Source organism: Anopheles merus, chromosome X (genome assembly GCF_017562075.2).
Source record: "Anopheles merus strain MAF chromosome X, AmerM5.1, whole genome shotgun sequence".
Lineage (NCBI taxonomy): Eukaryota > Metazoa > Arthropoda > Insecta > Diptera > Culicidae > Anopheles > Anopheles merus.
Window position 1 is genome coordinate 1,372,880 of NC_054081.1, and position 23,450 is coordinate 1,396,329.

Below are 23,450 nucleotides of genomic sequence, written 5' to 3' on the forward strand. Positions count from 1 at the left end.
GTGGTTATACATAAGAAGCACAGTCTTAATTCCACAGAGCATAATTCCACTCGGAAATAAAAATCAAAAGAAACATTTCAAAGAGGCTTTCTGGCAATTTCAGTATAGTAAGCACTTTGTCGACAACTTCTTGTTCATCATTAGTATTTGTGTTTATGATCTTCATGTGTCCTTTAAATTGACACCAGACACAGATGATCATCTGCTATTAAAAAGAACAGAAGAAGTACCTCTTCAAAATAGAACGATAACTGTTCAAAACCACGGGACTCCTGTTCGGATTGTAGCGAACGAAATCTAAGATTGTTACATGGTATGATGCAAACGATTAACAAAACGCGATCTTGCGGCTCGTGTATTTATCTTTGTGGTCAAAGTTCACTGTGAAAAATATGTGACAAGAGCTTCAAAGATAGTTTCACACAATGTTACGTCAATATTTCAAACCTTGTGTGCAAGGATCACTCTCAGATCCATCCAAAGGCGTCGCAACGTTATCGTCCTAAGGTCAGCAGAGAAGACGTATAAAGTTAACGGAGAAGAGATTCTGCAAAGGCTGGAGCTACCTTTAGATCTCCTTCAGCATAATACCTCTCCGTAGAAAGGGCTAATTACTTGTGGTACAAATAAGTTTAGGAGACCTCTATCAAACCATTACCGCACCAGGACCCTTCTTGGTAGAGGAAGATAAGGATATATGGTACTGTGTACTGAATAAACGATCAACAAAAATTACCGACGTAAGAAAGTGATGCTAGAAACTTTAAGATGGGTTGGACTTTCAACATAGTTTATTTATTTTATAAAATTGGGGCATTTCCGAAAGATGCGCGTGCCGGCTTCCACAAAGACAAAACCATTCCGATAGTTACTCGCTCACGTAGCTTGTGGACCCTATGTGATTCTCAAAGTGTGAATCACAAAGTAGGGGTTTCACCTGCATGTTATTGTTTATGAGATGGGTAAAATGTATTTCTTCTTTTTTTTTAGGTTCAACATATTGGTACGAAAGTACCGCTCAAAAATAGTTGTTTAGTTCTAGTTATATAGTTCACAGGAAACTAATTTTCTGTAACTCTGTGCTGGTGACTAATATTGTAAGTTATTGTTGTGTAGACGATAAGAGTAGACACATCGATTTTACGGTAAAGTCTTCTACTGTCAAACTTTTTAAGAAAAACCAACGTAAAAACAATTGTTTAATACGTACGATGTGCAAACGATGTATTCTTAGAAATTGTAAAATACAAACTTGAAGGCTCAAAAAAAATTGTAATGACTGGACGAATTAAAACACAAATAGTTTCCTAGCAGCTACTCGCATTTCTTTGGTTGTTAGTGCCGGTATCTGTTGTTTTTCTTTTGACTTGTGTCTTTTCCGGCAATTGACATGCAACTTAAGCTTTCTCTTTGTCTAATATTTGTCTTCTGTTCCAAGTGTTATGCAGACATTTCATAACCATTTTGTTATTGTTAATTCATTGAAGTCTATCGCGAAAGTTGTGAGACCACATTGAAGAATATTGAACAGGCTTTGACATGCCGAAACCAACGAAGGTTGTTGCAACAAACAACAAACTTACTTACTTATCCGGCACTACAACCGCTTTGCGGTCTTGGCCTGCCTCAGGAGTGTCCGAAACCGCTCACGGTCTCGCGCCTTCGTCTGCCAGTCCGTTATCCCGGCCTTAATGGCGGACGCCTCCACGCCATCTTGCCACCTCAATTTGGGCCTACCACGCCTCCTCTGTCCTTGTGGACGGCCTAAAAAGACTTTACGGGCTGGGTCGTCCGTTTCCATGCGTATAACATGGCCAGCCCACCGGAGCCTGGCGAGCTTTATACGCTGTACGACAGTGAGGTCGCCGTACATCTCGTATAGCTCGTCATTATAGCGGCTCCTCCATTGTCCTTCCACACATACGGGGCCAAGTATCCTTCTGAGCATCTTCCTCTCGAACGCGGCTAAGAGGGTTTCGTCAGATTTGGACAGTGTCCATGTCTCAGAGGCGTATGTGAGTACTGGTACTATATAGGTACTATATAGTCCCAGCTTCGTCCGTCGCGACAGGTTCTTTGAGGTAAACTGCTTTTTCAGGCTGTAGAATGACCGGTTGGCAGCCAGCATCCTTGCGCGCAACTCAGCTTCCATGCTGTTGTCGTTGCTGACCTTTGACCCAAGATAGGTGAATTGTGGGACGACTTCAAAAGTGCGTTCACCTATCTGTACGTCACACCTACGTAGATTCGGATTATTTATTGGTAGGTCCGCTGATGTTGCCACCATCAGTTTGGTCTTTGCCTCGTTTATCTGCAATCCGAGGCTCTCTGCCGCCTGCTCAATCCCTTGGTAGGCTTCTGCTACATAGGAGAGCCGCAGACCAATGATGTCTATATCATCAGCGTATGCCAGGAACAAACAAGACTAAGAAGAAAAATATTCATTTTTTAATTCCTTAAAAAACCCTCACTAGTTTTGGATATGTTAGAGCTTAAATTTACACTAGTGGTAAGACAAACGATTCATTGCAAGACTCGACCCGGAGTCGGGTGCGAGCCAAGATGCAAGAAAGCATAAACGACTGCGACCCGTTTGTAGTTCAGTGTAGTTCATTAGGTTCAGTCCGAAACGTGAGTGTAGCGAGATCGGGTCTGGTCTTGCCAATCTTGCGTTCGTCACTTGATTAGAGTTCCTTTGTTTCATTTGTCCGTTTAGCTTACTGTTGGTTGTGCTAACTTACTCAGTTTCGTACAGTTTTTTCACAGCGTTAAATAGACAGTAGAACCTACTCTGACTCTTCTAGAGCCGTTTTGAGGAGTAGGACGAATCAATAGAGCAAAATCAGCAATAGAGCAAAATAATCCAAGTGTGCAATCGGAAAGTTGTTACCTATAAGTTCCTGGACTATAGATTTGAACTGCATGCTAAAGATTGAATCAGCTGTCATTATTCTGGATTCGTTGGAGATAAATCTTTCATCAATTTTACTTCAACCCTTCTTTTGACTAAAGTAAAAGAAGGCACAATCAGACGAACTGCGATGTCTACTTTAGATTTTTCAAAACAAAATTCAAGAGTTTTCTTCCATTTCATGCCGCAAATCTTTTTAATATATAAGACATATTCTCCGAAAATTCTGAGAACACCAGATCTTAACTTACCATCTACTCACCGCATTGCATCTGATGACGAAGGAAGGCAAAGAAGCTTGTTCTCTTTTGAATATTTTGTATACTTTATTAAATGATCGACGGACCTTATAAGCCCATTCGATATATGTAAAAGTACAATACGTAAAAAAGTAACAATAAAGATTAAAAAATATATTTTTCACATAGTAACACGCTTTTACAGAACAATAACAAGGACACTAAACATGTATCTTTGTACATTAATGATCATTCGGTTAAGCGATGCATCAAAATGTTAACACATTTACCCATTTAATCGACAATTAAATTGATAAATCAATAACGGACGATTCAAATTCATTCCAACTGTATACAGCAAAATGAACGCTAGAGGTCGCCATCGTTCAATCGTTTAAAGGTTCATCATCTCACTGGTAGAGGGCGCTTATGTACCGAACCAGCTGATTTGTGTTGTGTTGTGTGGGTGCTGGTGTACGGCTGTGTTTGTCTATCGTCGGGCTATGATGGAACTGGTCGGCACTGTTTACAAATTCACCCGAAATATAAATGAAATGTAAAATTCTTTCGTATTGCTTACCTAAAATCTTGCAAAACAACAAACACTCTTCACAATCGACCATCGGAGGCGCTTGTATTGATTGCGGGCGTTATTCAATTATTAAAACATGAAATGAATCAAATCGAAATAAAACACACACTCGATCTTGCTTTCTTTCTCCGCTTCTAGAGGCTACTAAATAGTAGAATTCATTCAAGATGCAAGTCAACAAAGCACTGTTTATTGCTGTTTTATTTTTATAAACATTTTTGAACGCAAAAGTGGCTGCTATTGCCTGTTCGGCAGCATCGTGCGCCTGTATGTGTGTGTGCGCAGTAAAAACAAGTGCACACAGGTTAACGCACCGGATGACGTTTCCAAAAATGTGGACGTCAAAGAACGCTCGGCGTCATACGGACGTCACACGAAGCGTAAACTTTGGCGTAAACTGGATTTCAGCCATACAACCCTGAAATCTTTTGACAGGAAGTTTACGCTCTCCCATACAAATCAAGCGTAAACTTTTTGAGTTTACGCCTCGTGTGACGTCCGTATCAAGGCCGCAGGGAACAGTATCGGTTTGTGGCTGTCAGCGAACGGGTCGCAAAATTTCGGGGTAAGCAATAGCGAGAACTATCAACAAAGCACACAATTCGCAGAAAAAAAACCAAAACAAAGTTCCACGACTAACGTTTGTGCTAACTCGTAGGTAACAGCTCGGACAGCCTGATCCCGCCAGCCCAGGAAGCGTTTGGCCAGCCGCAAACGGAACCCTTCTCCCCGGGTGAATCGAGAGCCAGGAAACGTATCGAGCCGTGGCGCAGAACGCTTGAAGTGTTCGTGTTTTTGTTTGGCAATTCCGGTCACGTCCTGGCAAGCGCGGTTCCGTGGACGGGCAGCGAATATGTAATAACCTCGCCCCGTGTTGTGCAGCAGCAGCAGCGGCGGCGGCAGCGGCAGCATCACCCCCGTACACATCGTTTTGCACCTTCCCCCGCGGGTACGACGGCATGACGTTTCCGCTGAAGTTTAGCGCCAAAAAGGCGCAGGAGTTGCTGTTGCCGTCCGCACCCGGCAAGAAGCAGCCACCGCACGTGCGCTGGTACGTGGCGGCGGGGGCGATGGTGCTGCTCCTGCTCGCGCTCCTACTGCTCGGCGGGCTCGGCGGCCACGGGGAGGCCGGCGCCGAGCGGTTGTCGCTCGATCTGGCCGACATACCGCCGGTGGTGCTGGACAAGGAGGCGGAGCTGGCCCGGGCCCGCAACCGGAACTGCACCTACTGGGACTGCTTCAACGTGTACCGGTGCGGGCAGCGGGCACCGACGCTCGACGATGGCGCCGGCGGCGACGGGGAGATGGACGCCGAGCGCATCTCGATCTACGTCTATCCGCTGAAGGAGTACCTCGATGCGGACAGCAGGCGGCCGGCAGGGCAGCTGTCGCGCGAGTTCTACCGGATCGTGCAGACGGTCGTCGACAGCCCGTACTACACGGCGAACCCGAACGAGGCGTGCCTGTTTCTGCCGACGCTCGACACGCTCAACCAGAACCGGATCGACACGACGCTGGTCGGGAAGGCGCTTGCCTCGCTGCCGTAGTAAGTAGACAATCTTGCCATCATGGTCGAACGAATAAGTGTTGTAGCGGATTAGGATCCACTATGGCGCCACAGTTTGGAACTACAACAGGATCTTTGGGAATTACTGCGAACGAATCTTTCGCTTTGGAGACAATATTTTCAACTCTCTGCATCGATTGCATGAGCAATGTGCACTTGTTCCATACTTCGTCGACTTGAAGAGCAGAATGCTCTTATCAGAACTGCTTAAATATTTACGCCATTTACACATACAGCGAAACCATCATGATAGGGATCCTTAGCAGTGGCTAAAGCACCTGCTTATTGATTGTTCTCTTTTATCCAGCATTCACTGTGTCCTGAATCGATTCAGTTCCGGAATCGGCTCTGGAATCGAAATACATACACATCGGCTCCGGAATTGGAATCGTCGTGGAAAATTGCAATTGGCTCCGGAATGGGAATCGGTTCCGTAATTGACTCCGGAAATCAGAATCGGTTCCGGAGTCGGAATCAGGCGCGGAACTGGCTCCGAAATCAGAATCGGCTTCGAAATCGGAGTCCCGAAATCGACATCTCCATAAGACTAGCTAATTCCAATTCAGATTCCGATTCCGATTTCAAAGTCGATTCCGATTCCGGACCCAATTCCGATTCCGCCAACTCCTGAATCGACTCCGGTATCGGCTCCGGAATCGACTCCGGAATCGGAATCGATTCCAGCATCGGAATCGGCTCCGAATTTGTTTCCGGCTCCGGAGTTGAAATCGATTTCAGCACCGGAATCGGCTCCGAAATTAATTCCGAACAAAGGAACCGGAATCGAATAGGTCCATTTCCGAGCTCCCATCACTAGTGTTAATGTGCCCTACCGAAGGCATTTTAATAATGGCACCACTTCTCCTCCCACCCCCCTTTCCAACGCAGCTGGGAGAATGGCGAGAATCATCTGATCTTCAACTTCCTGCCCGGCACCCGGCCCGACTACAGCACGGTGCTGGACGTGAACACGGACCGTGCCATCATCGTCGGGGCCGGCTTCGACAGCTGGACGTACCGGACCGAGTTCGACGTGTCCGTGCCGGTGTACAGTGCCGCGCTCGAGGAGTACCGCTGGCCGGAGCAGCCGGTCGACCGCACCGTGCTGCTGGTGGCCGCCCAGCTCAACCTGTTCCCGCGCCAGTTTCGCATCCTGCAGGAGCTCACCTACGACTACCCGAACGAGCTGCTGCTGCTGCAGCGCTGTCCCACCACCACGGCGAAGGTGGACGAGCTGGCGGATCTAGTCGCGGGTGGGCAGCAGCCGGACGAGGCGCATCGGCCACCGGCCGGCAGCACCGAGGACGTCCGGTGCAGCTTCCCGCACGGGAACGAGCACGAGTACCCGGCGGTACTGACGACCGGCACGTTCTGCCTGGTGGCACGGGGCGTCCGGCTCGGCCAGCCCGCCCTGCTCGAAGCGATGGCCGCCGGCTGCATCCCGGTCGTGATGGCGGACAACTACGTGCTGCCGTTCGCCGACCTGCTCGACTGGGAGCTGCTGGCGGTCCGGCTGCACGAAGCGAACCTGCACACGATCGTGCCAGTGCTGCGGGCCATCTCGGCCGAGCGGGTCGCGGAGATGCAGGCACAGATCCGGTCCGTCTACCGGCGCTACTTCGCCAGCCTCGACCGGATCGTGCTGACCGTGCTGGAGCAGCTGAACGATCGCATCTTTCCGCACCGGAGCCGCACCTACCTGCACTGGAACGTGGGGCCGGAGGCGGGCGTCACGCAGAACCCGCTCTTCCTGCCGCTGATCGCACCGAAGGCGCAGGGCTTCACCGCCGTCATCCTCACGTACGATCGGCTCGAGAGCCTGTACATACTGATCCAGAAGCTGGCGACCGTGCCGTCCCTGCAGAAGATGCTGGTCGTGTGGAACAACCAGCGGAAGGCGCCCCCGCACCCGTCCCTCTTTCCCAAGATCGGCAAGCCGCTCAAGATCATCCAGACGGCGGCGAACCGGCTCTCGAACCGGTTCTACCCGTACGAGGAGATCGAAACCGAGGCCATCCTCACGATCGACGACGACATCGTGATGCTGACGGCGGACGAGCTCGACTTCGGGTACGAGGTGTGGCGCGAGTACCCGGACCGGATCGTCGGCTTCCCGAGCCGGACGCACGTGTGGGACAATGCGACCGGCCGGTGGCGGTACGAGTCCGAGTGGACGAACCAGATCTCGATGGTGCTGACCGGGGCCGCCTTTCACCACAAGTACTGGAGCTACCTGTACACGCACGCGATGCCGGGCAACATTAAGGAGTGGGTCGACGAGCACATGAACTGCGAGGACATTGCGATGAACTTTCTGGTGAGCAACGTGACGAACAAGCCGCCGATCAAGGTGGCGCCGCGCAAAAAGTTCAAATGCCCCGAGTGCACCAACAACGAGATGCTGTCCGCCGACCTGAACCACATGACCGAGCGGACCGCCTGCATCAACCGGTTCGCGGAGATCTACGGCACCATGCCGCTGCGCACGGTCGAGTTCCGGGCGGATCCGGTCCTGTTCAAGGACAACTTCCCGGAAAAGCTGAAGCGCTTCAACGACATCGGCAGCCTTTAAACATTTCCAGCGGGGAGTTTCCCTCTGTGTGTTTATGTGGGTGGGACAAGGACGCGTGTGCAATACGGGAACACGGCGGAAGCGTGCACGCCACCTCGATTCGCCATATTGGGAGATAGTATTAGGGTTGCGTTATTTGTTACATGTACATGATCCGGCCGCGTAATACTGCATACGAGCCCACGGAACGGCCGTTGGACAGCAGTGACGGGAAAGTGACTTATCATTTTTAAAACATCGAGTCAGAATCTTTAGCACATAGCCAGGTGTAGCCCTTAAGGTGGGAAGATTTAAAATATCAGACTTCTGCTATTCGTTTGCTCGGCTCGAGACACCTCGATAGCAAGAATAGAGCAAGCCTGTGTGCCGTTACTGGCGTTAACGATGAGCTAGCTTAGAAGTGTCCGGATGCGGGGTACTGTTTTACCGGCACCCGGCACACCAATCATAAAACACGTCTAACAGAAACCCAAAGTCAAAGAGAGTATGGTAAGAGCGGTTTATCGGAGGAACACACTCACCTAGAATAGAACGCGCCTGTTCAACCAATACGTATAGCAACACGTACGTAAGAATAGTGCAAATAGTAAGAGAGGCAAATACTAGTAACGTTTGTTTTTTTTTAAATGCGAAATGCTCAACTAACCTGCCGGGATGGTTTTCCGCACATCGATACTTTATTTAGCTACCACCACCCGGATATACTCGTCCGTTTGCGTTAAGGTTGGAGAGTCACCTTCGATGACTCGAGATTTATTCGGCACGGTACGGCCCAGCCTGCGCGCTAAGCTTCCCCGGTAAAAGCCTGTGCAACGAATCAGTTATTTCACCTTTCAACCCTTCAACTATAAGACCGTTTAGGGCAGCTTTCGAGTAACACACGTTTATTCTGTGTTATTCTCATTGCTTATTTTTTTAATGTTTTGAGTAATACAATTTCTTCCCGGCCTGAACGTCCCAAGACGTGGAAGAGATCCCGAGGTATGAGTTGGGAGTTCGAGCAGAGATTGTTGAGGCGACGCTTTGTTGTACATGAGATTTGAGAAAAACGGGACCGGTTCAACTCACCCGGCTCCCGACGGCCATTGATCGAACCCAAACGATCGCTTATTATTAGGGCGCATAATTCTGTACAGAATATTGTAGCACATAAAGCATAGCTGTAATGATATATCTATATTCACCAAATAAAATGGACGTCCTCTGTAACCTTTTGCTGGTCTGGTGTTTGCTGCGTGTTCGACGGAAGAATATCACACACTCACGCACACACATTTTAGTGTTGGATTGCATGAATCTTTCGTTGAGAATCATTCATATGAATCTTCAGTCTTCAATCAAATCTTTAAAGATTCACGAATCTCTAAATATTCATGCATCTCCAAGGATTCGATCTATAAGATTCATAAATCCATATATCTGTATGCATACATATAGGTGCATATATCTCCAGGGATTTATGGATCATAAGAGATGTATGATTTTCAAAAGATTGAATTTGCCCAATTCCACCTAAACATATGATAAGCCTGCCCCGTGGGTTGAAGCATCGCATCGGCTGCGTGGAGCTTGCAAAGATGTCTCGAAAGCCTGTCTATGACCACGCTATGGCATGACCGCGTGGGATGAAGAAGAATAAGAAGCTCAAACTCTATGATTTTTTAGAGATTTATGAATACCTTCTTCTTCTTGGCCTGCTCATGTACGAGCACGTCTAGTAGACATGGTCAGGTTGCCAATCTGTTTCCAGGAAACTCGGTCCTGCGCTGCAGTCCTCCAACCACGGCTGCATCCGATCTCCGACAAGTTCGACTCCACCTGATCCAGTCAACGAGCTCGCTGTGCTCCTGTACGCCTGGCGCCGAACGGGTCGCATGACGAGCACCTTCCTGGTGGGGCATGAGTCCGGCATCCTCATCCTTCCGGCTTTGATAACCGTCAGGATATCAGCACCGCCAAACAGCTCAGCTAGCTCGTGGTTCATCCTCCTTCTCCACCAGCCCTGCTAGCACACACCGCCCAAGATAGTCCTTAGCACCCGCCGTTCAAAAATGGCGAGTGCATTGGCGTCTTCCGTTGGCGTCCTCCGTAAGACTCGTACCCGTAGAGGACTACCGGATGAATCAGTGTGCGATATATGGCGCATTTCGTGTGTTGCTGGAGTCTTCTGGATCGCAGGAGTTTGTGGAGCCCGTAGTAGGCACGACTTCCCTGAACAATGTGCTGTGATGGCTCGGAAGTTGGCACAGTCCAGCCTGTCGCCCTTTTTGTACATTGGGTGTATGACACCCAGTTTCCACTCGTCCGGTAGAATGATAGAATGTCCGGTTATCCATGCCTAGAGATTCGTTAATCTTTCGAGATTTAAGAATCTTCCGAGATTCATTATTGTTCTGAGATTCGTGGATCTTTCCAACTGAGATTCAGTCTCATTGAATCATTTCAAAGATTCATTCTGATGAATCTGAACCAGATTTACCCAACACTACACAACTTCGCAGAGCAAATACATTTGTACATTAAATAGCGTATGTTGTATTGAATACTAAATTCGGCTTGTTTATTTTAGTGAAGAAAATCGAAATCTTTGTGAATGAACATCCCAAATGCAAAATGTATGAGTTATTTCAGTTTGACCGTGTCGTGTTGAAGATGAAGTAGAAGTTCTATTTTATTTTAAATTGCTTAATCCTCATACATTCATGATGCTCACTGTATTGTTGTACCGCGACAGCGTTTAGCCAACGATTAGCGAATGTTTCCGAAACGTACGTGATGAAACGATGTGAAACGTGAAATATGCTTGGCTTTAAAAGAAAAAAAAATAAAATGATTCCCTCCAACAGTTCGATTACTGCCGTCTCCTCGCACGGGGGGATCAGAGTAACTGCTTGCCGTATTGTACTATACTTTCTCTAGGAAACCGATAACTTGATGAGAAAAACAATGTTAACTCCTTGACAGTTTCATTAGAAAATATAAAATATAGCCGTTCTGCAAATTAATCGAAACGGAGAAGAAAAAAAAACACTGCTCGAGTCTCACTCGACCAAAACACTCGAAAGCAGGGGGAGCTAAAACTTCAGACGCAAACTCCTACCGGTACGCGCCCGCAGGGTTGTTAATGGCCTTAATCGTCCTCCTCTTCCTCGTCGTCGTCGTCCTCCTCCTCCTCCTCGCTAGATTCCTGCAGCCACTGTACCAGCTTGGACAGGGCCGCCTTCAGGCCGGCCTCCGCCAGCCCGTCGTACCACTCGATGATGACCTGCTCGCCGATCAGATCCGCCTCGTACAGGTAGTGGACCAGCTGGGGCAGCTTGGCCCGCACCGTCTCGCTCGTCGGGCACATCTCCTCGAGCGCCTTCAGACAGTCCATCATCGCGTCCCGGTCGCGGATGTAGTTGCGAAACACGACGCCGAAGTAGGCGAGCAGCCGGCGCAGCGTGCCGACCGTGTTCGTCGCCACGCCGTCCTGCTGCAGCATGATCTGCAGTATCGCCTTCACCACGTAGTAGTTGACCTCGCACAGCGCCATGTTGTACGCGTACCGGGACGAGTTGATCTCCAGTATGAGGTACTCGGCGTTGCTCTTCTCGGCCAGCCCCCGCTTGAGCGATTCCACCACCTCCGACAGGAAGATGTTCGCGTCCTCCGGCACCGGCGAGGCGGGCCCACTGTCGCACTCCTCGTCGGACGGTTCGTACACGGAGGCGGGATAGCGCTCGGGCAGCGGTGCGATCGCGTGCGGCTGGTTCTGGGCCGGCTGGCCCGTTCCGCCCTCCTCCTCGTCCGAGTCGCTGTCCTCCTCGTCCAGCACCGGTATCGTGTACGCCCGGTCCGCTATCTTCTCCACCGGCGTGGTGCCCCACTCGTCGGCCGCCGGCTCGCTCGCCTGCAGCAGCAGCCCGCCCACCGTCAGCCCGTCCGGTATCTCCACGCCCTCACCGAGCACCGTGCCCGGCTCGATCGTACACCGGCTGCCCACCGTGACCGCCCGCTCCAGCACGCAGTGGCTCAGCACAGTGCCGTCGCCAACGGTGACGCCCTCCAGCAGGAAGCTGTTCACGATGCGACAGTTGCGCCCGATGCGGCAGCCCCGCCCCACCACCGACTGGCGCAGATAGGTGCCCTCGCGGATCTCGCACTCCTCGCCCACCACCAGATCGCCGTCCAGCTCGCAGGACCGGCTGAGCCGCACGTTCCGGTGCCGGTACACGTTGTTGCGGAAGTGTTTGTACTGCTGCCGGAACTCGCTGATCGCCGTGTCCGGCACGAGCGGGTACACCCACCGGTTGATCACGTCCAGGCTGACCAGATGGTAGCTCTGCCAGTTGTTCACCCGCATCGCGTACTCCTCCCGCGCCAGCTTCGCCACGTAGATGCGGCTGTTCAGGATCTCCTCGTTGATCAGCACGCCCCGCACGAAGTCGTCGCGCGTCAGAAAGTCGAAGTTGTCCGCGAACAGGGGCAGTGCCGCCTGGCTGCAGACGGCTATCTGCGGATCGAGCAGCCCGTGGCAGACGGCCACGTCCCGGTTGGCCAGGAACAGGTCCAGCGGCAGCTCGAACGAGCGCTCCCGCTCGTGCTGGGCCAGCCGCTGATGGTAGAGCAGCCGGCGGGTGGTCGGATCGTGCGCCACCACCACCTCGTTGCCGGTGCGCATCCGCCGCAGGCCCTCCTTGTACACCACCGTCATGACCGCGCCCCGGTCCACCTTCGCCAGCCGCTTGTGCTCCTCGAGCAGCGCCGCCAGGTCCGCGTTCGTGACGCTCTCCACGCCGAGCAGCAGCACGCTGCCCCGGATCGTGTTGCGCGAGTCCAGGTCGCGGATCGCCTCGCCGATGCTGCGGCACGCTTCCGAGCTGACGATCGACACCCGCATGCCGGTCGACCAGGTGCACCGGGCGGCCTGCCGGTCCGCGATGTGCCGCTTCACCTGATCGATGTGGCTGCTGCAGAACACTATCACCTCCTCCACCCCATTGCGGTTGAGCGTTTCGAGCGTGTACTCGATCAGCGGCACATTGGCGACTGGCAGCAGAGCCTAATCGGAGGAACGCAACGGCCACAGCCGGACAGGGAGAGAGAGAGAGAGAGCAAACGTGAAACACGGTGTGTGGCGGCGAGTGATGCAATTTCGTGCGTGGCACTTACCAGCGGTTTCGTGGACGTGAACGGTTGAAAGTTGTCATTGTACGAGTCGGCTATCACGATCGCCTGTACGATTTCCTTGTTTTCGATCGCCTTCGCTTTGCTCATGCTGTGAATCCGCGGCACACCGGAACAGTCGATTGTCGGATTGTAGCAAGACCCTTCCCCGACGGGGTTGTGGTGAACGTAGAGCGGTCCCGGGTGGTGGGAAGCGAGCGTGTACGATATTTTGGCAGCTTGCGGCCACCCAGCTGACAAGCTTGTTAAGCGCACGATAAGGTAAGGTTTTAAGTCGTTGGTAAGGTTTTAAGCACGGTTTAGGTAAAAGCGTTTAAAAAGCTAAACACAGGGTTTAGCAAGTCATTTTGTGATGCCACAAGCTACAAGTGAAGTTAAGTACTATCAGTATATAAGCAAATGAGATGTTAAAGATGCTCGATGGTGTTGTACCCAAGCGCCACAGAGTAGCGATGCATAACTTTTGCGAAACCATACAACAGTACAGAGGAAAGCAGAAAGCTCTCAAAGCGAGGAAAGCTCCACTGCAGTGAAGGGTAAAGTTGGTAAAAATCTGGAGTCAACTCCGATCCACCTCCGATAATTCCGAAACCGACTCCGGAAGATCAGTTCGCACATCATTATCCGTAGTCGTTTGGAATCGTCTGGGGCCGTCCGGAGTCGTCCGGAGTCGTTCGGAGCTGGAGTAGTCGGAGTCGTTCGGAGTCGTTTCAAATCGTGCGGAGTCGTCCAGAGTCGGCCGGAGTCGGCCATTGAAATAAAGGTCTGCATACGAAGGGCACGCGCTAAGTGAAAGACAAAAAACACAACGATATGAAATGCCTGATCACAAGCATATTGCACCGGACGGCTCCTGTTGACTTCGACTGACTCCGATTCCGTTCGACTTCGATCGACTCTGGACGACTCCGAAAGACTCCGACTCCGGACAGCTCCGGACGACTCCGGACGACTCTGAACAACTCAGGACGATTTCGGACGGCTCCGAACGACTCCGGACGGCTCCGGACGACTCCGACTTCGCATGGAACTAGCGGTTTGGATGTTGGCGGAGTCGGAAGCGGACTAACAAAAGCAGATGTCGGATTGGAGTCGTGGGTGCGTTCCAGAGAGCACATCATTACTCCACTGTGAGGCTATCCCACCAACAGATGGCGCCACCCATCTTTTTTTTGCTATTTTTAGAATGCATCAGTCATTCACCGTCTGCTAAACGAACACTTTTTAGATTACCTTCATGTTGAGAGCTTGAGCCGTTTAGAACCGGTTTAGTGGTCGTTTAGTGGATTTGTGGTACTTGGGATGATGCTTCAAGTCAAGCGTTAATCAATAACTGAAGACATTCGCAAAATGATTGTCATATAACCTAAAACTTTTCAGCAAAATTAAATGTGATGAAATGTCGATTTGTCAGCTGGGAACGATGTATTTTGTTCTCGCATGTTCAAAAAGATTGTTGACGTTTGTTCTGACACATAATGTAAAGCTGTTTTATGATGCAATTATGTAAAAGTTTTGACTACTATTTGGTATTTGTTAATTAATGGTTTGCCCTACAATCTTCTGCTACACAAGTTCTGGCTTATTCCCAATCGCTTGTTGTTGTTTGTTCTTTAAAACTATCTGTAATAGTTTCTGGCAATAAAAAAATGGAATAAAGTTAACATAAAAAAAACGGCGATTCATACTCAAACAATATTCATAGGAGCCAGAATAATATAGCCGATAATTGTTTGAAAAAATCATTTTCCGCGCTACACATTGGGCCCCGCGCTTTGTGACACACGGCACCGTTTCAGCACCCGAACCAGCCACCGTAAACCGGCACCGCTCGCCCAACCAGCATCGCGCCGAGCAGCATCGGGTCCGCTGGTCCGGGGACGGAAAGCTTCGACGGTGACTGAAAGGTTGTTTGTGTTGGCCGAGACCGTGGCTCGCAGCAAACATTCGGGGGAAAAGGAGAAACGGAACCACAAGGATCGTCCTGGCCGAAGCGCAATCCTTACCTTTGCAGGGCAGGGCTTGCTGTGGTGTGCAAGCGGCAGTCATCGACCTTCAACAACCAGCCTCCGGACCTGCTTCCTGCCCTTTGCAGGCGGCTTCTCGGGGCAAGTTGCCCTTCTTTCCAGCCGAGAGTGGCTCGCCAGTGGCAGTGTGGTCTTCCGCGCCACCAAAAAGGGCAGCAAAGCGGGACGGCAGCAAGTGTATGTGTGTGTGTGTGTGCGTGTGTGTGTGTGTTCAATCGGTCGTGCGGTGGTGCTGCTGCACGGGTGCGGAACGCATTGAAGCATTGAATTTTCCACTTCACGGATCGATGAAAAACCAACGGAACGGATTGCAGATTACGCGGAAGCTGGTCGGTGCTGTTGCTGCAATCGGCCCGAACTACCACCGCACACAGCGTGCGTGAGCCTGTTGTGAGTGTGTTTGTGTTTGCGCTGTCGCGCGCGCGTGTGTGTGTGTGTGGCTATTTCTTGTACGTGCGTTTGGTGTGTCAAAGAAGGCAGACTCAAAAACAATACCGTTCAGTGTCCGTCGTGCTTGTTGCAGAGCTGCAGAGGACCGAAACGGGAACGGGAGCAGTGACCGTAGTGGTGTAGTGGTTCGGAATTGGCCCGGAAGGTGCACCAGCTACACAGTTTCGCCTTGGCAAATCCAGGAAACGTTTCAAAGCAACTCCGGAGCTGCTTTTTGCCTTGTTTAGTCCGGCAATCGAAAAAAAGAGGTGGACAATCCCCGATAACAACAAGTACGCGATCGCGATCAACGTCAAACAATCAAAGCCGCAGTCGCTCCTCCCAGCCGCCCCGATGGCAACGGTCAATCTGAATCCGAACGGCTGCCCGGTGGCGACCCCGACCGCGGTCGGCTCCAGCACCTCCATCCACTCGATACAGGGGAAGGACCAGTGGGTGAAGCTGAACGTGGGCGGCACCTGTTTCCTCACCACCAAAACGACCCTCTCCCGCGATCCAAACTCGTTCCTGTCACGGCTCATCCAGGAGGACAGTGATCTCATCTCCGATCGGGTAAATGATCCCTCTTTTCCATCTCTCTCTCTCTCCCTCGTCTGCCCATTCTGCTAACTCTCTCTCTCTCTCCATCCTACTGCACGGATTTTTAGGACGAAACCGGTGCGTACCTGATCGATCGTGACCCGCGGTACTTTGCGCCGGTGCTGAACTACCTGCGCCACGGCAAGCTCGTGCTCGATGACGGCCTGTCGGAGGAGGGCGTGCTGGAGGAGGCCGAGTTCTACAACGTGACGCACCTGATCGGCCTGCTGAAGGACAACATTGCGCGGCGGGAGCAGCGGCCGGCGGCGGACAAGAAGCGCGTCTACCGGGTGCTCCAGTGCCAGGAGAACGAGCTGACCCAGATGGTGTCGACCATGTCGGACGGGTGGCGGTTCGAGCAGCTGATCAACATCGGCACGCAGTACAACTACGGCACGGAGGAGAACGCCGAGTTTCTGTGCGTGGTGTCGAAGGAGTGCGCCAACACGCTGATCGGGCGCGAGGTCGAGTCGAACGATCGGGCCAAGGTGCTGCAGCAGAAGGGTTCGCGGATGTAAGGTGCGGGGGGAAAGGGATGAGGCGTGTGAAGAGGCAACCCGCCTTGTTACAGAAATATTCTTCTTTACAACCTTAATCGCGGGGTCTACGCGGGGAGGTTTGCCTAGACAACTGCAGGAAGCTCGCCGTCGGTTGAAAACAATATTATAGATAGAAATTATGAATCATCCTCCTCGTCGTGTGGGATGTAATGAAGAGGGAGCGGGGCTTTGTGGACAATAGGAGCGACTGCGAAAAGTAAGAGAGAAATCCCGAGATTAATCGAGTTCATGTTTTGATGGTGATTTAATGCGCGCCCGTTACAAATAAGGGAGAGTTTTTGACACGGCAGGCACGGGTTTGGGAAGACTGCAAGCTGTATCATTGTCGTTGGCGAGCGAGTTGCCATTAACTTTGCACTTGTAGACCACGGACATAGTAATTAGCAGCAATTTGCATGCAAAACACGCTACAACGCGAGGAGAGCCAGAAGGTTCGTTGCAACTCCCCTTTTGCACGTGTGATACACCGCGAATGAGTAATGGAAGGAAGCGAGAGTGGCAATGTTCCGCTCCTATGTTCCGTTCGGATCCTAGCCTTACCCAGAAAAAAAAAAAAAAAAAAAAACAGAATTCGGGCAAACCCTCCTCGACCCTATGTCTCCCACATCGCATCAGTTTCAGAGTCTCTCCCGTTAGACCCAGTTTACAGCTTCATGGAGCAACATTTAGGTGCACAAGGGCAAACCCCTAGACGCGCGGGTATGATTATTTCCCTTGCGTGAACGCTAAGAAAGAGGAACAGGGGAAGAAAGAGAGAGAGGGAGAGAATAGGGCTAAAATCGGTTCTAGCTTTAAGTTTTAGCGCATAAGAAATCGTCGTGTTGACCGTCTGGAGCATATACATACATATATACCCAACATATATACGCCAAACACATCCACACACACACACACACACACCCAACGCAATATAGGATCGACCTACCACACAGTACGCCCGTAACATCATCCTTCCCCTGCTCACTTACCGGTGCGTGATCCGGCGAACGGGATGATGTGACGAGCAAATGATTGTTAGATTTTATAACGCAACCAAGCGACAACAAGCTGCTATCGAATTGTTGTCGCGTTTGTGTATTGTGCGGTTAGCAATCATCAGTTGCTCTAATGTGCCGCAGACCGAAGCCAGGTAGGCACAAAAGAAGCGTTAGAAATCGTGGATTCATCCACTTAACTTTACCGTAAGTTTTCCACGCCACACTAGAGCACGCACACGCACAGGCGCTTTGCAAGCAAAAAGAGAAAAAAACGCAACCAAAAGACAAGCAGCGAAAGCGAAAGGGAAGTGATAAAAGGAGAATAAATCGTTGAGGTGTAGGGTGTCGTTGGGATGCGCTCCTTTAGGCCCTTGAACTCCTCCTTCAGGTTACTGTTTAGCCATAGTCACGTAGAAATTTGGACACACGGGAAGGACCGGAACAACTGGCCGCCCTGCAACTGGGACTCCTCTCTCTCTCTCTCTCTCACACACACATAAATACAGACACATTTCGAAACTGTTTTTACGAGTAAAACGCACAAATTTGATCCAATTCCCTGCTCCGGAAAGGAAACGCGAAGGAATAAAACCCATTACTGGTGCGCGAACAGGTGCGTGTACTACTTTGACCTCATGTTTTTGTTAAACTTCAATTTTTTTTTATCTTAGCGTATAACACTTTCAAGTTAGTTGGACTTGTCTTTCTTCTTCTACGCTCCGTTGAACGCGTTTGACAACACCCTGCTATACGTGAATGTGTGTGTGTGTGTTTTGCAATCAAAAGACAGAAAACCACTGAATGCTAGAATTATTTTGAATTGTTGTCGTTGAAAAAAAGTTTGAAGAAAGATTATGGACAGGGTTCTAGCTTTGTAAGGTTTATACTATCGGCAAATGTTTGGCGTAACAAACGAAAAAAGAAAACAGCGTATGAAAATAAACATCAACCACGCAGGAAGGCTTCATCGCGTAGATGTTTAGTAGCTGAATGCAAAAGCCCACAATGCACTAAGATCCCCACAGTGTGTGTGTGTGCGTGTGGGTGTGTAAGCGCGTCAAACTTGCGCACTCAGAAGCTCAGGCGCACTGGGCACGATGCACATTCGCTCTTACACGTGTGTAGTAGAAGCTACGCTGCTCTTGAACGAAGCTACCATATGGAGAAAGTAGTCTGACAGAATAAGGTATACTATACTCAACGACGAATGCCACGTCGAATGGATACTTAGGTAGAACAGAATTGAAGCAATCGGTAAAATACGCATGCACCTAACCCCTTTTTTATAGTAGCGGTACTACTATTAGCAGCAGCAGCAGCAGCAGCAGCAGCACTACTACTTCTACTACCACCGGCATATTCAACTACTCTCACACCACCAGCACCACCTAGACTCTCCCACTTAGGCATTACTATCGGTAGGATTTAGAATAAGGCGGATGGTGTTCAGGCATTCGCTCGGAGAAGTAAAGCAAAAGAAGCCTTTCGATAATGGTGGATAGCTATGATTGGGAGAGAGAGGGGGAGAGAGTAAGAGAGACAGAGAAGGAGAACACGATAAAAGATGAGAGAGCGTATAATGAAGAGCGATGTAGACTTACAAAGTAGTTAATTAATATAATCTCGTTACTAAATGGGTTCGATCGATCATCAGAAGAAGAAGAGAAAAAAAAACACTCAAAACTTGCTGAAGCAATTTTTGTTCTGCAAAACCAAACGCAACAATCTATGAAGTGAGTCGTGGCAAATGACCCGGACACAGTATAACAGATTAGAAAGAGAGAGAGAGAGAGAGAGAGAAAATATAAAGCAAGACAAACCGACAAGCGTAATAAAGAAGAAAATTAATAAAACATATATATACACACTTATATAGATATATATTATCGTACCACGGTATTTGTACTTGATTTGCAAGGATTTAGGCATTAGATCAGCAAAAATAAGCAAAACAAAACAATCCCCAAAACAGTGTATGTCATTAGGCAGGAATTAGGAAATACAATAACACACGCATACAGTTACACCAGGATCCAGACCCCGAGGAGCGATAGAGAGCACGCACGCAAACCCGGTTTGAAACAAAAGCAGACAACAACAACAACAACAAAAACTGTGATTTGAAAAAAAGATGCTGTATTAAATGTTTCCCAGAAACGATGATGGACTGCTTTTTGATCGTCGCGCTTGGTTGATACGGTCCGAAGATCTTGCCTGTACAACAGCTCCAAAACTCTATCAGAACTGGTTGAACTGTCCCTTGATCCTCCCTTGAAGTGATCGGCAACCAACTGCATGGACGTTGGTACCTGCAGGAGAACCTTACCTGCCGCTGGCATACAACCTGTGGATGAACATGTGGAGCGTCTTTTCGGAGGGTGAATTTGTACTGTAGAATTTATTTGACATGTGTGCTCTACATGTGCTACGCCTATCGTAATAACACTACAGCGACATTCAGCACAGCTGTGCCGTGCCCCTTTAATCCTGCTGTGTCTGCCGGTATCTCCCTGACGGAGGTCTAACGACTCTTAAACTCTTACATCCAACTAACTCCTACACCCTATGGTACCTTGCTAATCTCACGTGTTGTACTGTCCGTAGCTGTTGCCCGGGCGCCTGGCCCGGCAGCGCCGATGGGAACGCTCACTCCAACCCGCCGATGCGCAGGTCATACTTCGGTGGCAGGAACTGATCGGCCGGCTCGTCGTACTGTCGCGGCCCGTCCTCCTTCGGCGGCAGATAGTCGATGTCGGGCTGGGGCGGCGGCAGATACTCGTTGTTCGGCGGCAGGTACGCATTGTCCGGGCGATCGTAATGGTAGCCATCTTCCTGCAGGACCGGCTTTTCGGTGGTAGTGGTCGTGGTGGTAGTCGTCGTGGTTGTGGTCCGAGCCGTAGTCGGTCGGGTGGTAAACTTGAGCGGACTGATCGTTCGCTGAGTAGGTTGTACTTGATTTAACCTGGAATGTTTGGCAGTGTAGATGAGTGAGAGAATGGTCCCTAACACTGGTGCTGTCAAACAGAACAAACACTCACTCGGGAATGTCCAGATCAAGCTCGGTGATCGGATGGTAGCCAAACTCGTCGGCAGTGTAGCGCACCCGGTACCGTTTGCCGTTCGCACCGGTGTACGTGTACGAGCCCATCACGACGAACGTTTTGGAATCATTTTTCAGCTTTCCAATCTGCTCGATCTCGATACCGTTCTCCGTCTCTACCCTGTACAGGTATAATGCGAATGCGAGGGGAAGTAGAGAGAACCATCTTGATGTCAGCCCTTGGTGCACCTGGATACTTACGCGTACTTAAACTTGCCCTTGCCTTGGTTGCGCACCTCCGCCATCACGATCGATGCCTTCATCACGTTGCCGGTGAAGTTGGTCGGATCCTTGTTATCCTCGGCCGGGAACGTAAACTCGTCCTCGGAGAACAGATCATCGTTGCGGCTTTTGGCCGGGATCTTGATGCGTGCTGCCTGGACCGTTGCCAGTGCTATGCACAGTACGGTGAGTCCTGCCAGTAGCTACGAAACAGAGGACACCGTGAGACAAACCTCATTACCAGAAAAAAAAACCCCACCAAACTTTATCGCTCATCTTCCAATCGGTCACTGCCCCAAGAAGTGCTTGTGTGTGTGTTCTACACCCTCGTGACACTGGCCCACCTGTAGCGATCTGTCGTCCCACCATTAAAATGATATCAATCAAACCAGGAAGCGAAGCGCCTGGGTCCGCTACCGGAACAACTTCATTACGGGTTCCATTATGCCCAAACCAAAAAAAAAAAAAAGAAACAAAACACCGTCTGCGCAGAGGTAAATCACCCAGTGACACCTGTGACACAAACTGTTGGGTTAGGGGTTTTATGCATAACTTAAGCCCGATCATCCCCAGATAGTCTGAGAAACACAGATGCGCTGCAGAACGGTCCGATGCTGCGATACCAGACCATGCTGATGCGATTACTTCCTCATTATGCTAATACTCTGCCATCATCGCCCGCGCCGATCGCGTCCACTAAATGGGGTGCCGTCTTTTAATTATAAAGTATCATCCACCGTCTTATAATGCCATCCATAAAAACCGGCGGAATGGAGGGATTTTATGGGTATTATAATTTTTCATTAACTCAATCATCGCACCGCACTGGGGGCGATTTTAGCCCCTGGAAATCATCTTTTGTCTATTTGTCGTTGTTGTTTCTGGCTTTCAATAAACAAATTGGTAACGTCTTCATTTCACTAACAAATGGATAAGCGCTCGTTAATACGCCACGTTCCGGGGGTGGATCAGAACTTCCCCGTTCTAGCAATTCTGGCTCATTATGCTCTCCGACCGGGTATTGTGGACTGACCCGGTCAAACCAGTTCACCGGAGCGGGGTTTAAACAAAAAAAAAAACAAAATACCGGGAAGATGTTTGCACAAATTAATTCCAATACGTGAGGTTCTCGGTGTCACTTCGTCCGCCGGTCTCGAGAACCTCTTATGTGTGTTCGCGACCAGCAAAAAGGGTGGAACTGGTTTGGACCCTGGGCCGAAGAAGAGCACACGTTGCACGTGGTTCTTGGCAGCTTGATTGTAATTTTTAGGTGGACGTTTTTTTTTCTTCTTTGTTGGAACTTGTGGACAAACAGTTTGCTGGGCTCAGTTTTTGATGCCTAACATTCTTGAGCTGTTGGGAGATAGGTACATCAGAAGATGTTGAAGGAAATTTGGCGAACAAATGTTATATGTGCGTGAGTCGCCGTTGACCTGAACCAGCTTATGGACATATCTTGAAGGTTTGGGCGAGGCATCTTCAATTTTTGTAGGCCGGGCGGTGTTGTTTGATTGTCTGATTGAACTTTGAATTCTGTTGGACGTTGTCGCTTCAAAAGTTGTTCGCATGCTAGAATTCAAACAGTGAGTTTGAGGAATGTACGCGAAATTCTGAGCACTCTTCTCCCATTTCTCCAAATAAAGATGGACACCCCCTAAAGATGACTATCACTTACATGCTTCATTGTTGCTTGTTTCAACTGCTATTCCTTTACACACCACAACCGTGCAACACTGTTTCTGCAAAAAAAAATCCACTAAAATATCTTTCAACCTTATATGTTCTATCGTTCGCACACTTCTTCACCACAATCTGCCAACACTTGCCAGCACCGAAACGTCTCCAGGACACAGAAGCCGAACACCCGACTCGAAGTAAAGGACACGTGCCGTCTGTACACCGCACCACACGTTTGCGCACGATCGTGGCCCGAGCGATGTGTGAAGGATCAGTTTCGGTGACAAACTAAACCAGACCGAACGGACGGATAAGCACTTTATACCGGAATCAAAAACATGACGTGCCCCAAAAGTATAGCGAACCGAATGATGATGAAAAAAAAAGAGTTAAATAAAGCACACGCAGTGTCAACCGTTTCTACTACCCCTCCGAGAGCATCACCGCGCCATCTCGCTGGAGTCGTCGTCGTCTGCGCCCCACCTTCGCTGCCAGGGCAGAGCTTTTCAGTAAACCGCCACTCAACCGCCTAACGCTCCTTCTTTCTCTATTTCTCTCTCTCTGTTTCTTTCTCTCTCTCTCTCTCTCTCTCTCTCTCTCTCTCTCTCTCTCTCTTTTCCCCATATTATTGTCTCTTTCCAACCAATCGAAATAGTCTTTGCCGCGGTTGTGCCCGCTTGTTCTGGAGCGGTGGAGCTTATATGCGAACGGGGCCGGGGCAGGGTACGGATACGATGATACGGCTTGAAATTCGGATCACAAACGCTTAGCTTTTCAGCTGTCGGCAGGACAGTCGGACCACCGGCTT

The 23,450-nt window shown here is 49.9% G+C and overlaps 4 protein-coding genes across 6 annotated transcripts; 2 read left to right on the forward strand and 2 right to left on the reverse strand.

The window, feature by feature from the left end:
- Positions 1–4,173: 4,173 nt before the first annotated feature.
- Positions 4,174–9,090, forward strand: LOC121593113 (exostosin-2). The gene is made up of 3 exons (XM_041915201.1): positions 4,174–4,307; positions 4,401–5,288; positions 6,198–9,090. Exons 2-3 carry the CDS (start codon positions 4,702–4,704, stop codon positions 7,879–7,881), a joined length of 2,271 nt encoding a protein of 756 aa, XP_041771135.1. The 5' UTR covers positions 4,174–4,307; positions 4,401–4,701; the 3' UTR covers positions 7,882–9,090.
- A 1,407-nt stretch (positions 9,091–10,497) lies between these two features.
- Positions 10,498–13,266, reverse strand: LOC121603536 (translation initiation factor eIF-2B subunit epsilon). Its single transcript, XM_041932395.1, has 2 exons — positions 13,036–13,266; positions 10,498–12,925 (listed from the first exon to the last, which is right to left on the reverse strand). The coding sequence occupies exons 1-2, from the start codon at positions 13,138–13,140 to the stop codon at positions 11,012–11,014; spliced, it is 2,019 nt and encodes a 672-aa protein (XP_041788329.1). The 5' UTR covers positions 13,141–13,266; the 3' UTR covers positions 10,498–11,011.
- A 1,606-nt stretch (positions 13,267–14,872) lies between these two features.
- LOC121603552 (BTB/POZ domain-containing protein KCTD5) lies at positions 14,873–19,307 on the forward strand. The gene is made up of 2 exons (XM_041932443.1): positions 14,873–16,079; positions 16,175–19,307. The coding sequence occupies exons 1-2, from the start codon at positions 15,861–15,863 to the stop codon at positions 16,622–16,624; spliced, it is 669 nt and encodes a 222-aa protein (XP_041788377.1). The 5' UTR covers positions 14,873–15,860; the 3' UTR covers positions 16,625–19,307.
- Positions 19,308–20,022: 715 nt separating this feature from the next.
- LOC121603541 (cuticle protein 3) lies at positions 20,023–23,003 on the reverse strand. 3 transcript variants are annotated; one of them, XM_041932427.1, is made up of 5 exons: positions 22,764–23,003; positions 22,641–22,704; positions 20,945–21,168; positions 20,682–20,864; positions 20,023–20,605 (listed from the first exon to the last, which is right to left on the reverse strand). In XM_041932427.1, the coding sequence occupies exons 2-5, from the start codon at positions 22,647–22,649 to the stop codon at positions 20,290–20,292; spliced, it is 732 nt and encodes a 243-aa protein (XP_041788361.1). In that variant the 5' UTR covers positions 22,650–22,704; positions 22,764–23,003; the 3' UTR covers positions 20,023–20,289. The 3 variants fall into 3 exon arrangements, with proteins under 3 accessions (XP_041788361.1, XP_041788351.1, XP_041788343.1); XM_041932417.1 differs by having other exon boundaries at positions 22,641–22,698; positions 22,762–23,002; XM_041932409.1 differs by having other exon boundaries at positions 22,641–23,002.
- Between the last annotated feature and the right edge of the window lie 447 nt (positions 23,004–23,450).